The sequence below is a fragment of the Mixophyes fleayi genome, chromosome 2 (genome assembly GCF_038048845.1).
Source record: "Mixophyes fleayi isolate aMixFle1 chromosome 2, aMixFle1.hap1, whole genome shotgun sequence".
Classification (NCBI taxonomy): Eukaryota; Metazoa; Chordata; class Amphibia; order Anura; family Limnodynastidae; genus Mixophyes; species Mixophyes fleayi.
Window position 1 is genome coordinate 61,700,732 of NC_134403.1, and position 13,561 is coordinate 61,714,292.

General features: G+C 39.0%; 1 protein-coding gene across 3 annotated transcripts in view; it reads right to left on the minus strand.

Moving 5' to 3' along the window:
• Positions 1 to 1,394: 1,394 nt before the first annotated feature.
• LOC142141025 (uncharacterized) overlaps positions 1,395 to 13,561 on the minus strand; it is an 80,071-nt gene continuing 67,904 nt past the window's right edge. For all 3 annotated transcript variants that reach the window (XM_075199094.1, XM_075199093.1, XM_075199092.1), the window contains 4 exons: positions 13,479 to 13,530; positions 10,574 to 10,623; positions 5,231 to 5,276; positions 1,395 to 1,877 (listed from right to left, as the gene is read on the minus strand). In XM_075199094.1, coding sequence (XP_075055195.1) covers positions 1,717 to 1,877; positions 5,231 to 5,276; positions 10,574 to 10,623; positions 13,479 to 13,530 — 309 coding nt within the window. In that variant the 3' untranslated portion in view covers positions 1,395 to 1,716. The remainder of the gene's footprint in view (positions 1,878 to 5,230; positions 5,277 to 10,573; positions 10,624 to 13,478; positions 13,531 to 13,561) is intronic.

Consider the following 13,561-nt stretch of genomic DNA (forward strand, 5'->3'; position numbering starts at 1 on the left):
TCTTCCCTAAGTGAAGGAAAATCGCAATTAAGCAACATAGTTGGTCAGTGAACAATATCAGTCATCCAAGCAACAATCTATGTTAAACCCAGAAACTGCACTCTGTACCTTGCCATTGTAATTTGTTAAATTTATATCTATGTCCTTTGTTCACTTGTCACTTATTCTCAAACTCCTATCAAATCTCACAATAGTTGCCAGATTGGTTTTCTTACTGTTCTTCCATTATATTATCCTTATCATTTTAACATTGCATCACATTTATATTGACCCCTCATCACTCCAGTAACCTAAAATTAACACGCATGAACTTTTGTTTACAATATGTTATATTGACTGACCTTTTTTGCACCAACATCAAGCATGCCCAGGTGGGTCTTACCTGGACAAGGAGCAAGACAGCAAACAACTTATCTCATTATCAATATTTATCCATTTCATTTTGCTTACAAATATTTCCACAAAACTAATTTTTTGTGCTACAATATTTTATTCACCGTCTTTATGTAGCCAATGAGACTACTATAAAACTAATGGTCCTATATTTAGAGATCTGACATGATACTCTTCTGTACCAAACATGTGAACACAATTCATACTTATTTATGTACTTATAAAACTGCTGTCATTATACTGATATAGATACTTAGAAAGCTAGATAGATACATAGATAATACTTTCTTATAGAATATTTAACCAATAAGTCATGGTCATCAGTACTGTTAATTGTCCATTAATTACCTGCCAGTGGTTTAGTGTTACACAAGGTGTAGCCAAGTGTCACATGCACATAGGGGTGATTCACTGGCCATTGACATAACTCAGGGACTACCTTATTGCTATAATAATGATACCTAGTTGTTACAGGGTCTGAGTCATTAAGGAGAGCTAGGCAAAAAAGTATTAACTTTGATCCTGGACAAACCATGTTACAATGCAATGGGTGCAAATTAGTATATTATTTTGCACATAAGTTAAATACTGGCTGAATTTTTTCATCTAGCACACAAATACTTGATAGCATTATTTTTACACTGAAATTTAAAGTTGATCTAGAACATGCTCTACCCCAACTATAAATCTGTACCCACATTTTAAATTTACCTCCCCTCCAATGCAACATGGTTTTGCCAAGATGCAAAGTTACTCCTTTTTTTTTGCTTTGCTCTCCTTAATGACTCAGACCCACAGTGTTTAAACTTGTTGAGCATAGAGCTAAATTCCACATGTATGTTAATAAAATATGAAAAATCTGGTAGACAAGCTGCAATTCTAAGACCTGTCTTTAAAAATATTGATGACAAAGAGAACAACAACAGAATAATACAAGGAACATGTTATATTTGCAGAATATTTATTTATTTATTTTTATTTTAATATAAATGTGAAAGTATAACAAATTGTTTTTAACTACACAATTGGAAGTCTCTCCAGGCAAACAAAATGTGTAAATACATTCAATGTCATTAAATGCAAAAGAAATAACTAAAACTATAAATGAATATATAAAAACATAGAAAATAGTTGATGCATAGAAATATATAGAAACATTACTGAATAGTTAGTAGATGGACTCAATGTGGAGATTAAGGAAAGTAGAACTCTTTGCACTCTTCAGAAGAAACACTAGACAGCTGTGGAGCCTGTGGTCCCTGTGTCCCTGGGAAGCTGGATTCCAGCAGAGAAGCTGAAGAGCTGGAGCTGGCCACAGAATCCTCAGCTACTTCCACCTGAACCCAGCACAAAGCTGATAGTCCTCTGTTGTGCTTCCAAGAGTGACAACAATCTTTCCTGTCCTTTGAGGAGACTGTCAAACTTTTCCTCCAGTCTGCTGTAGCAGAGACAGTGCCCATCACACGGCTTTAAGTGAGGTTGTCCTGCAAAGTTACAAAAAACATGAATCAAGCCTCAAAATGGCAATTACCTATCAATCTATAATCTTATTATGTAGACTAATTCAATAATGGTTGTTCAATTTTGTTGGTCATTCCTAAGACTGTAGGTGTGTGCAGTGCGATGCAGTTCAAATATCCTATCTTGTCACTCTAGTTAATATATTTTTTCTACTATATTATGGGTTTTAATGACAAATGAAAAATATATTAAGGACATAGCCTCTCAGAAGCATAAACAAGCATAAGCATAAAAACAGCCTGTTTTATTTCTCAAAACTAATTTTATAATACTTGACATTCTTATATATTTAGTGACCAGCATTTCGCTTTTGCATCGACTTTATGTAACACATTATGTAACAAAATATTGGGTGACAAATTGTGCAACTTGGATAAAAGTGTCGCCATACACAACCCACTGATGTGTACCACTGTGACACTCAAAGCACAGAGTGCCTGAAACAGATGCATGTAAGTCAAATAATCTTGTTGAAGACAATGGAGAGGTTTGGGTTTGGAGAGACCTTTAGTGTTTTTGGTGTACATGCTAAACAAAGCTCCTGCATCAAACAATGGGTGTCTTATGAGTAGTTCCATCTATGTCCTGCCTAAGGGAATGACTGTATAAAGGGTGTGTGTGTGTCTCCCATCTTGTCTTATGGACTTTATGTTCTGAGTTTAAAGTATTTTTATAGGACAACTTAGGACAAAGCAACAAACCTATCAGACTTGTGGAAGCTCCACTTTATTCTGTGTTTTGGCACACAGAATAAACATACCTGTTAAGAAAAGTTAGGAACTGATTCTGAATTTTTCCACAACCAGCCCCTAGAGGTCACCACTTGCCCTTGAATTTTCCCTTAACCAAGATGGTCAGTACTACCTGGTAAGAGTTTGCCTTGGTTCCCATTTCCTGTTTGGAATTATAAATAGGCAATGCCTTATAAACCATTGCTTGAATATTATATTTGTTCTGCTCCAGTAACCTCATCCTGTCCCTGTTGGAATACCTGTTCTGTTTGCCAATCTGGCTTACATCTGACTATATGCTTTGTGTGCCAAACCAGTTCACATATGATTGCCTGCTTTGTTTGCCAACATGGCTTATTGTTACGGTTCTCAGGAGTTTTCTATCAGTCAGTGTTAGCGCTGGCCTTCCTAAGGTGTGGAGTCTAACGAACCCCCCGGTCTTCACCAAGAACCACTGCAAGGTTGCGGCCCTTAGGTTAGCCCACTGACGTGATAGGTGATGGACGGGTGGTAAGAGATCCGGCAGAATAAAGGAGTATAGACTCTGTATAAGTAGTGTAGTACGGCACTGAGGAGCAGGATCCATTAGCTGAAGCACATACAGAAGAATCCAAGCCTTATACAGTGGAACTCCGGGTCGGATACACTGAGGACACACCACACTCAGAAGAGTCGCCGGGTCGGATACACAAGTGAACAGGCAGCAGCGCAGTCAATAAGGATAGCCGGGTCGGATATACAGCCAGCAGCGGATCCAGAAGCAGAGCATAGGCAAAACAAGAAGGGGCTTCCTGGTGAATGCAAACCCCCCCTCCAAGCCTGGGGCACTGTATAATTGAGGTGGCTGGACCCTGCATCTGCTTCACACAGCTCTGCTTGAAAAGGGAGAGCTGCCTGCACCTAACAGTAGTGCACGCAGCATTGCCCATGTATATTATGGGGAAAGAAAGAGTTGGAGAGCAGCCAAGCACTCTCTAAAACTATAGCCACAGCCCCATGCATGCTGCTCACGCCCACTGCCGGTGTGGTGTGGAAACCCCCCCTCTACAAATCTTGCATTTGTCCCTGCAGAGGTTAAACAAGCCAAAGGTCATACACAAGGAAACAGCACAGGATACACAGGGAGAGCCAGACACAAAGTGGTTACTTGTTGCTCTGGCAAGGCTTCAGTGTCCAGGTGAGCTTTATATAGTCTGCAGATAGTATATGCCACCTCCCAGCCATGATCATGTGACCGCCCAAACCAGGAAGGGCTGAGCTGTACCCACAGGCACAGGAGCAAGTAACTTTGTGACAGCTTATATTCTGACTACTCTTGAGGTGCTTATCACAGTGAAAGATGAGTTTGAGTATGAGCACATCCCTTTATCAAAACCAAGGGCTAGATTTACTAAACTGCGGGTTTGAAAAAGTGGAGATGTTGCCTATAGCAACCAATCAGATTCTAGCTTTCATTTATTTAGTGCATTCTAGAAAATTACATCTATAATCTGATTGGTTGCTATAGGCAACATCTCCACTTTTTCAAACCTGCAGTTTAGTAAATATACCCCCAATCCTATTTTACAGGACTTTGCTGCCTTGGCTGATACAATAAATCATATTTCTGATTATCTGAATCAGAGTGTTACTGCTGTGGCAACATTATTGAAGTTCTGTTAAGGGAGGCGTTCAGTAGCATAATATACAGCAGTCTTCCGTAAATTGGATCTAGACGCCACATTGTGTCTACAACGTGTGGCACAATTATCTGTTCACCATAAGCGACAGTTTGATGCAATCAAAGATGAGCTGACCAAAATGATCCGAGCACCGAGTAGATACACTTCATAAGTGGACCCCTATTATCTCAGAAGTCTCATAAGTCATTTTTGACCAGGAATCTGGGTTTTCCAATACACCTTAGCAACCAAATACAATTATTCCTTGGCTTTCTTCTCTAGCGGCAACTAAGAAGGGAAATAAAGTCTCACTTCTCAGCTCCAATTTGATTCCAGGTTGCTCGTTATTGGATAACGATTTCACTTGAGTATTTTGTCACATTACAAGTGTCTGGTTAAAGTCCAATGGTCAACAGAACACAGAAACTTACAAGGAGAGTAAGTATACTGGATAAGCAACCTGAGAGTAGTCACATTACAAATCATGTTGCTGTTATATATGTAGTTGTTTTTCATTTCTATAATCTGATGCAGGTTGTCTGTCATTGGTCATGTTGCCTTGGTATTCCCATCCTATTTGTGGGGGTGCAAAATTCGGATTCAGGGTGTAACTGCAATAACAGTACTCGCCCTTCCCCTCCCCCATCACTCCCACAGAAGTTGCAAGTTCTGGATGCATGAAACTCTGCATAGGTGTACGTATTTGCAGGATTTTTTGTGGGCATCCACAGGGTGAAATCACGCAATTTATGTTACGCAAACGGATGTACATTCAAGTCTGCAGTACAGTGGGAATTAAAAAGGCAAAGCAATGAAAGAAAACATCACTAACCCCCTCCCCCCTCCTCCCACGACACAACAGAAAAAGTTTACTATTAAATAGGAATAAATAAACAGTAACATCCCACCCACAAACAAATATACCTGAACTTCTTTGTTTTTCATCCACTTCATTAAATTGTTTCTCAGTCTGGAAAATATAACGTTTGTATGGTTAAGAAGTACATATAATTCCAGTTGATGGTTCTATTGTTACATGTCATGGTGAGGGTTTATTGTGCATATTATTGTCATTGGTTTTCATACATTCTAATTATGAGGTTTGGGGATACTTCAGTAAGGCTCAGCTACTTTTCCTTTTTTGCCGACTCTCAGTCATGCGTCCTTGAACCAGTTCATTATCATATAGTGATATTTGTGTTACAAGTATACACTGTTAATTAGAATGACCACTAATGCTGGTTTATGTATGAAGAAATTGCAATGTTTGTATATTCTTTAATGCTCCAATATTATGTTTTATCTTTGAAAATTACAATACTCAAATACTGCATATAATAATAATAATCCTTTTCTCATAGTCCGTTGGGGCACATTGGGGACATTAAGGTAATGTAGATCGAGGCACTTTCGATTTCTAAAAGTTGTTTCTAGCGCCTCCCCCTCACTTATGTTTAAGCCCCATAGAAAAAGAGAAAAATAGAGAGAGAAAGGAATAGAGAGGATAGAAAAAACAACACAACAGAACACAAAAACCATAAACATGTCATACAAAAAGAGATTCCAAAGTGTAAACAGGGGGGCTGTTGTCCCCCAATGGACTAAGTGAAAAGGATTTAACACAAGTATAAAAATCCAATTTTCTCAGGCATCCATTGGGGGACACCAGGTACCTTCGGGATGTCCCACAGCTGCCATCGGATGAGAAAACTGAGAAAAACCAGCACAAAGCACCTTTCTCCCAAAATTGTCATGCCTGTATGTAAACATATTAAACTTATAAAATCTGGTAAAAGTGTGAACAGAAGATCGGGTAGCTATCTGCGCAGCGAAAACCATGCTGTGCTGCCCATGAAGCACTCACTGACTTCGTAGAGAGAGTCTGATGATTCTCCTAATCAGGCTACCCTGTCTTACAGTCATACTCTAGCTATGGTGTCCATAGAAGACAGCCCCTCAAATGCGCATGATAGAGAACAAAAATATTCTCAGTCCTGCACGTGTCTTGAGTCCTATGCAAGGCACTGACCAAATCGAGAGAGCGAATAGAGCCTACGTCCTCTGGAGACCTACTCTTGAACACTGTTAGGGTTAAATCTGCCTTGCAGCCTGTGAGTACTCAGATCTGCATGCACTTCAGCTACACAGGTGTGTCTCCCTCTGAAAGACCTATTTTCTGCTTTCAATTAGTTCTGAGCTGAAGTGCAGGTGTGCATTCCAGTGTGAGTTTATTGGAACACGTCACTATTCAAAACCTCACTGACTCTGCACTCATTGCCAGTGATAGTGTTTGATAGCATTTGACATGCATGCTCTTGGCTCCTGTATTCTGACCTGTTTGTGCCTGTCACTGCAACGGATTCTGTTTCAACATTAGTTGTATCCTGATTTTTGAACTGCACCATTTAATTTTGCTGGTTCTGGCTTTGTTCATTTTGGACACCTGAAATCCTGGTTGCTTCATTCAGATAGTTTCTTCCTGGTATTGCTTTTGTTCACTCCTGTCTTCAGCTCTGCATCAACTCGGAATCCCCAGACACGCCTTATTATCATAGCAGCATTTCTTCAGAAATTATGTTTATTTCAGGTATGCTTTTGATCTCTTTGATAAACTTTATATTTGTTTGTAACTACAACATACCTTTTTATGCCTCTGATTTCATGACAATGTCCTAATTAAGGTGTAATCTGGAAACCACCTTAAGTTGGAAAGAAGGTTAGAAGAGGAGACTTGCAAGAAAAGGCTGAAAGCTCTGAAACTGTTCTAACAGTAGAAATGGACAAAATACAGTCTTCCACGTCAGGAATTTCAAATCTACAGAGTCCGATGGTTCAAAGTACGAAAGCTGTAATGCATTCAAGACCAAGTTGATATCACACTAGGACACCGGAGGGACTAAAAGAGGATGTATGTGATGTACCCTGTACAAAAACATCTGAATAACTGGTAACAGAGCCCATCTTCTTTGAAAGAAGATGGAGAGAGCTGACACCTGAACATTAAAAGAGCTAAGGTGCAGATTGTCATCCTTTCCAACATAAGTAACCTTGGTAAATGAAAAGAAGGTAGGAAACTCTTTCTTATTGCACCAGGAAATATATGTTCTCCAGATTCTGTGATAATTTCTGTAATAAACCAGTTTACTGGCACGAAGCATGGTTTGCACCACACAATCAGACAAACCCTTAACTGTAAGTATCATGGCGCCTGCGCCCATGCCATTAAAGCCAGCTGCTCTAAACTTTGGTGTAGAAATGTTCCTTGGCTTAAAAGGTCTGGTCTAAGTGATGCCACAATGGACTCATAGCCATGGGGAGAACAATAGTGTACCAGGCACTTCAAATAAAATCTGGAGCTACCAGAATGACCTGAACGCCCTCTTCTCTTCACCTTCTTCAAGACCCTCAGAAGCATTGCGACCCAGACGGAACAGGTGAAACCGGCAGGGAACTGACTTGACATCTAACAGCCCTTGAATCTCTTGCTCAGGATCTGAAGCTCCTCCCTGTGCTTTAACAGAGATGCCATCATGTCGACATCTGGTTGACCACATTGCATTTATTTATTTATTTGCTTCCCAATATTCCAACCCTGTGATGAAGAGTGCAATGATGACCAGAATGTTTAATTTGGCCTACTGCTTATCTCTCGCATTGGCCACAGGACTCCTGGAGCCACGCTGGTGATTGAGGTATGCTGCTGATTGACTGTTTCTTCACTGTCCTTCCCCACAGCAGATGTTCTAGACTGACCAGAGTGCGGAACACTGCTCATAGTTTCAAAACATTATTGGAAGCTTGGCATTCTCAAAGGTCCAAAGACCCTGAAAGCTGGTGTAAAGAGTTAGAGCCCTCCAACGCCAAGGGATGGAACTCTCTCTCATCACCAAAATACAATTCCACAAACTGGACTGTCTCGAAAGTCGATACCATCTTTCCCAAAGCTTTCGTGCATAAGCGTACTGAAGCCTATTTGACAGGTAACAGAGACCTTAGCAATTTCTGTAAAGCCTGAATCTTTTCCGGTGGCAAGAACATCTGGGTGTCGAAAAGAAGACCCAACTTGAATGAACTTCTTTCTTGATGAGAAAATCGTCCAAGTAGGGAATGATCGTCACTCGTTTGGACCGCAACAAAGCCGCTATGACATTGGTGAAAACCCTTGGGGCTGTGGTAAGCCCAAAAGGAAGAGCCCCACACTGGTAATGATTGGGCTGCACAGCAAACCTGAGAAGTGACCGATGTCCCTCCCAGATCAGAACGTATGTCCAAAGCCACCAAGAACTCGTCCTGTTCCATGCTGCTTATTATTATTATTATTAGTAGTATCAAGGACTCCATCTTGAATCTGGCCACCTGAAGCTGGCTGTTTAAATATTTCATGTTCCCCCAAAAACTAAAATATTGCTGAAAATTCATTTTGACTTTCAATAGTGCCCTCCCATAGTCCAATATATAGGCATTTTACTCACTAAAGATTATAACCAAGGTTTCCAAGATAACTACTTTCTCTTACTAAACGAGACTGACACAATTGGACTCCATTTTACTTCTTGTGGTCCGGACGGATTAATGTTATAAAAATGAATGTTTTGCCCAGACAGCTGTAATTATTTCAAACTTTACCAGTTAATGTACAAACTCCTTTCCTCAGCTCCCTCCAATTGCGATGTGTTAAGTTTATCTGGAAAAATAAGAACTTCCCTTGCTAAATCTATCCATAAAGGAGGCCTGGGCATCCCCTCTATCTGAGACATACTACCACGCCACCGGTTTGAGTCACATCCTTTTCTGGCATGTTGACTCGGGCGTTAAAAAATGGTCAATATTGACCTTGAAGATATTCACTTTGGAACATCCTTCCTCTCCCCAGTTTATACAGCAGCTTTTGCACAACTTTGGACATCTGTGGGTTTGGATAGATTTCTCCATATTATGTACCTCAAAAACCTTTTCTGGCATGAAAGAAAAATATCACCTCCCTCACACTCTTCAATTTTACTATATTAACTGATAAGTTTTATACAGGTTTAAATACAACCTTCCAAACTCAGGCCCTTGACACATTTTGAGCATTTCTGTATTTACATGACAAGAAGACCGGGCATGTCATTACTGTACAGGCCTACCCTATCACCCTCCCTCAGTCAGAAGAACCATTTAAACAAGCATGGTAACAAAACTTGGGAGTGTTGTTGGACAGGAAGAGATGATCGCTCATACATCAACGCCTCTTCAATCAACACAACTGTAAGTGAAAACTTACAAAATCTATACTAGATGGTACATGGTCCCCACTAAACTACAGACTATTTATTCCCAAATGTCCAGCTTGGGCTGGCGTAATTGTGGACACAGTGGTACCTTCATACACATTTGGTGGGACTGTCCAATAAAATCTACATTCTGAGACAAAATATTCAACCTGATTTCACAAATTATTAGTATTCAACTACCCAAGGACTCCATTGTCACTTTACTATGCCAATCAATTAGATCAGTACATAAAGCTTCTAATAAGCTGATCAGACACATCTTCAATGCAGCTAAACTTCAAATCGCTAATGACTGGAAGAAAGTATCGCAACCATCCCAGACCACTGTTATCAATAGAATCTGGCATGCAGCCTCCAGGGAGTATATAACAAGTCTCATTTATAGAGTCGACAATTTCCACAAAGTCTGGGACCCGTGGTACCTCCATTATAACAGTAACTTCCCAGAAACATCATAACCCCCCATGTTATCTGTTTCATAAAATCCCCAATTTCGCCTCATTTCACAAAGTTTACATTGTCCGGAAAATAAGACTTTGAGCTGTGTAATACAAAGACCAGAAGGCTTCTAGATTACACACAATAGCCAGCTGGCAATAAAAATGATGGTGATTGTTTTACGCTGATCAATCGTCAAGCTGCCAAATCAGTGGACTCTGAAACTCGAAAGAGAATAGATAAATGCAGTTTGTTTTGGGACCTGCTTTATGTAATTTAATAATTGTGTGCTTGATTTATAATTAATAATTTTATAAGGTTATGATCTGGATGGATGGATATATATAACTAAATCCCTATTGGTATACTGGTATATATTGGTATAAAAGTATATAGTCAGCGCCAAATAGTTGTTTTCTTGTATTTTCTTATAACAAAAAGGTTAAATTCACTTTAAAAGAAAGGCTTCACTGAGGAATAGACGTTCATATGTTAATAAATGTTCACAAACAGTAAGACACAGGTGGCAATATAATAGGAAGTTTGTCCTTACTTGTTCAGAAGAGAGACCAGGTCTTGGAGATTGCTCAGAGGTGGCTTGATCTGCACATATAAAAATAACATTACTCATATGAGGTTAGTAAGTCAGAGGAAAAACTGCATGTAATACATTTCTTGTACATGAATCTGCCATTGCAAACCACTGTGTCAAATGTTAGTAATGGTCTTTATTTCTGTATCTTGGGTAATAAGATGGTTGTACTTCCTGAAACAAGGTGAAAAGATATGAATGTTAGGTATTTAGACTTCTACAATTGCATGACTTAACAAATGAATGTATGAGTGTAAGACATTGTATGTGTGTGGACCAGGATAGGAAAATATATTTCTAATTCTATAGTAATATTTTACTCTTTTTTTATTTTTTACTTGCTGCACTGTGCTGTTGGCTCTAGACATGACTTGAGTGAACAGCTTGAAAGTTAACTATAAGACCCAGTAGTGCCTCATTTAGAGTCAATCCCACCTAAAGGGTGCACATGAACAAAGCTTGTTGCAATGCAGGGGTGCAAAGGCAATAAATGCAATTTTTTTTGCATGCAGGGAAAATATGTAATGGTTTTGCAAGAAGCACACAAGTACATTATTTTAACACTGCAATTTAGAGTTAAGCTAGGATGCGCCCCCTTTCCAACTCTAAAGCTGTCCACACATTTTTTTACGTTTGCCCCCGATGCAAATGTTTTTGTCTAGATCCAAAATGGCACCTTCTAGCTGGATTTGCTCTTTAGTCTAAATGAAGCCCATAATAATTAAGTAAACTGAATGGGGCATGACAGGGCAGACACTGCCATGTCTAAGCAGGCTGTATTTCTACTACTGGTCTGCAGGTGGTGGAAAACTGGAGTTTTAAAGGAAAGCAATCTGAACACCCAAGTACATACAAATACACTGTGCCTTGCTTGCAGGCACTGCCAAGCAATGTAATTAAAGGATGTATATTATTTTTTGGCTGTTTCTGTGCCTTTCAGCCCTATCATCAGAAACAGATGTTTACTCTTAATTCCTCTGGCTACGACACAGATCTACTTTGCTCTCTGCACTAATTAAAGTTACATCTAGAGACCAGTTGTGAATTGTTTCCATGGGCTGAAAAACACATAAGGAAGCTAGAAAGATGAGGCAATGTGTTTAATAAAAGTTTGCAGTGGGGTAAACCAATATAAAGACATTTGATGGTGGACAGTAAACACCAAAAAGGAAATCCTGTGCTGAGCTTAGGAAAGCATATGATTGTACAAGCAGCTGAATAAGGGAAAAGGGTAAGTGCCAAACCCTTAAATTGAGATGCAATAGAAAGACAATCCTTACAGCGCTAAATCAGTAGTTTACATAAGAGGAGTTAATAACTGTAAAAATGTATTAAGACCAGACAAAAATTATGTCCAAATATAACAATATACTAGTGTGCACACTTATAATGTAATAAATTCCAAGAGACCGGTCTCAATAACAAATTTCACTAGAGAAAGATAAAATAATAAAAATAAAAAATAGATGTAAATAAAAATGATAATAGAAAAAGAATATAAAATTAAGAACTGAATGAGATCCCTCTGGTGTTCCGTTATTATATCCGATGTTCGTTGGAATAATGAAATAGTGAAACTGATAAATAGCAACACAGTACTGTATCTAACAGAGTCGTTTGGTACATAGAAGTGGTTATAATAGCCTGGTTCTTTACATCATCATACGTATATTGTACTTGAAATTTTGAGGATTAAATGAATACTTCCTCAGTTGTAAATCCAATTACTAGTGGGAGAATCAAATAAAATGGTATACTGAGGCTGTGTTAGTGCTAATCCAGCTCAACTTCTTATTCATAGAGATACAAATAACGATATCTCATTAAATCCTCGTCTCCACAAAGTCATAAATTATACAGATGTGGTTGACAATATTGGATTAATATACTCACTGCCAGTACATTGGAAGAAAGCTGGTCAGTGGGGCCTATTTGATGGTGGACAATCGTTTTAAAAATGTAATGATAAAACATCTGACACACTAACTCAAGTTCACCTACAGGATACCAAGTAAAGTCATCAGAGTGTATTTTCTATCTGAGAAAAGACCCAAAATGTTCTGAAAGGACTACTAGCTAGCCCTCAAGCTGTTAGTTGAAGTCTATACCAATGTAGAGATCTAACACAGATTTCTGAGGAGGCATGGTGATATGGAGGATTGATGGATGAAATTATGAGATTACTTGAGTGATGGGTGGGGTAGGGGGGATTGATGATGATATGATGGTGCAGTAGACATGCCTACTCTGGTAGCGTGGCATAACCTGTCTTGAAACATTTTGCTACATTTTGCTATGCAGTTCACAATATTGGCAGCTGTACACATATTTATGTAAACACAGGACAAGCAGATCTGCAAAAGGAGATTTTATTGGTAGCTGCCTCTTTTGGAGTTCCAGAACAACGGCACACTGACAATAGGGAGATCCAGAACAATGGTACACTGATAGTTGGGAGTTCCAGAATAATGGTACACTGATAGTTGGGAGTTCCAGAATAATGGTACACTGACAGCTGGGAGTTCCAGAACAATGGCACAATGACAGTTTGGAGACCCAGAACAATGGCACAATGACAGTTGGGAGACCCAGAACAATGGCACAGACAGCTGGGGTCCCTGCAAATAAGGTTAATCAATAATGTCATAAATGACTCCCAATATGTGTGATTTACCCCCAGTTAAACGATTGAATATTATAACACACATAAATGGGTGGAGTTATCTCACAAAACTTGTTAGCTATTGCTTACTATAAAAGATTGATGCTTACAATGTGTATTTCATATTATTGTTATTTATTAGAAATATATAGCAATATAGCCTATAAGGGAAATATATTTTTTGGGCATTGTCCTCAAACTCACCATATCTGCTGTGTTGTATTGTTTTTCTTGAAGAATTTATGGTACTTTGAATCTAAAAAATAAAAGTATCACTGACATAACCG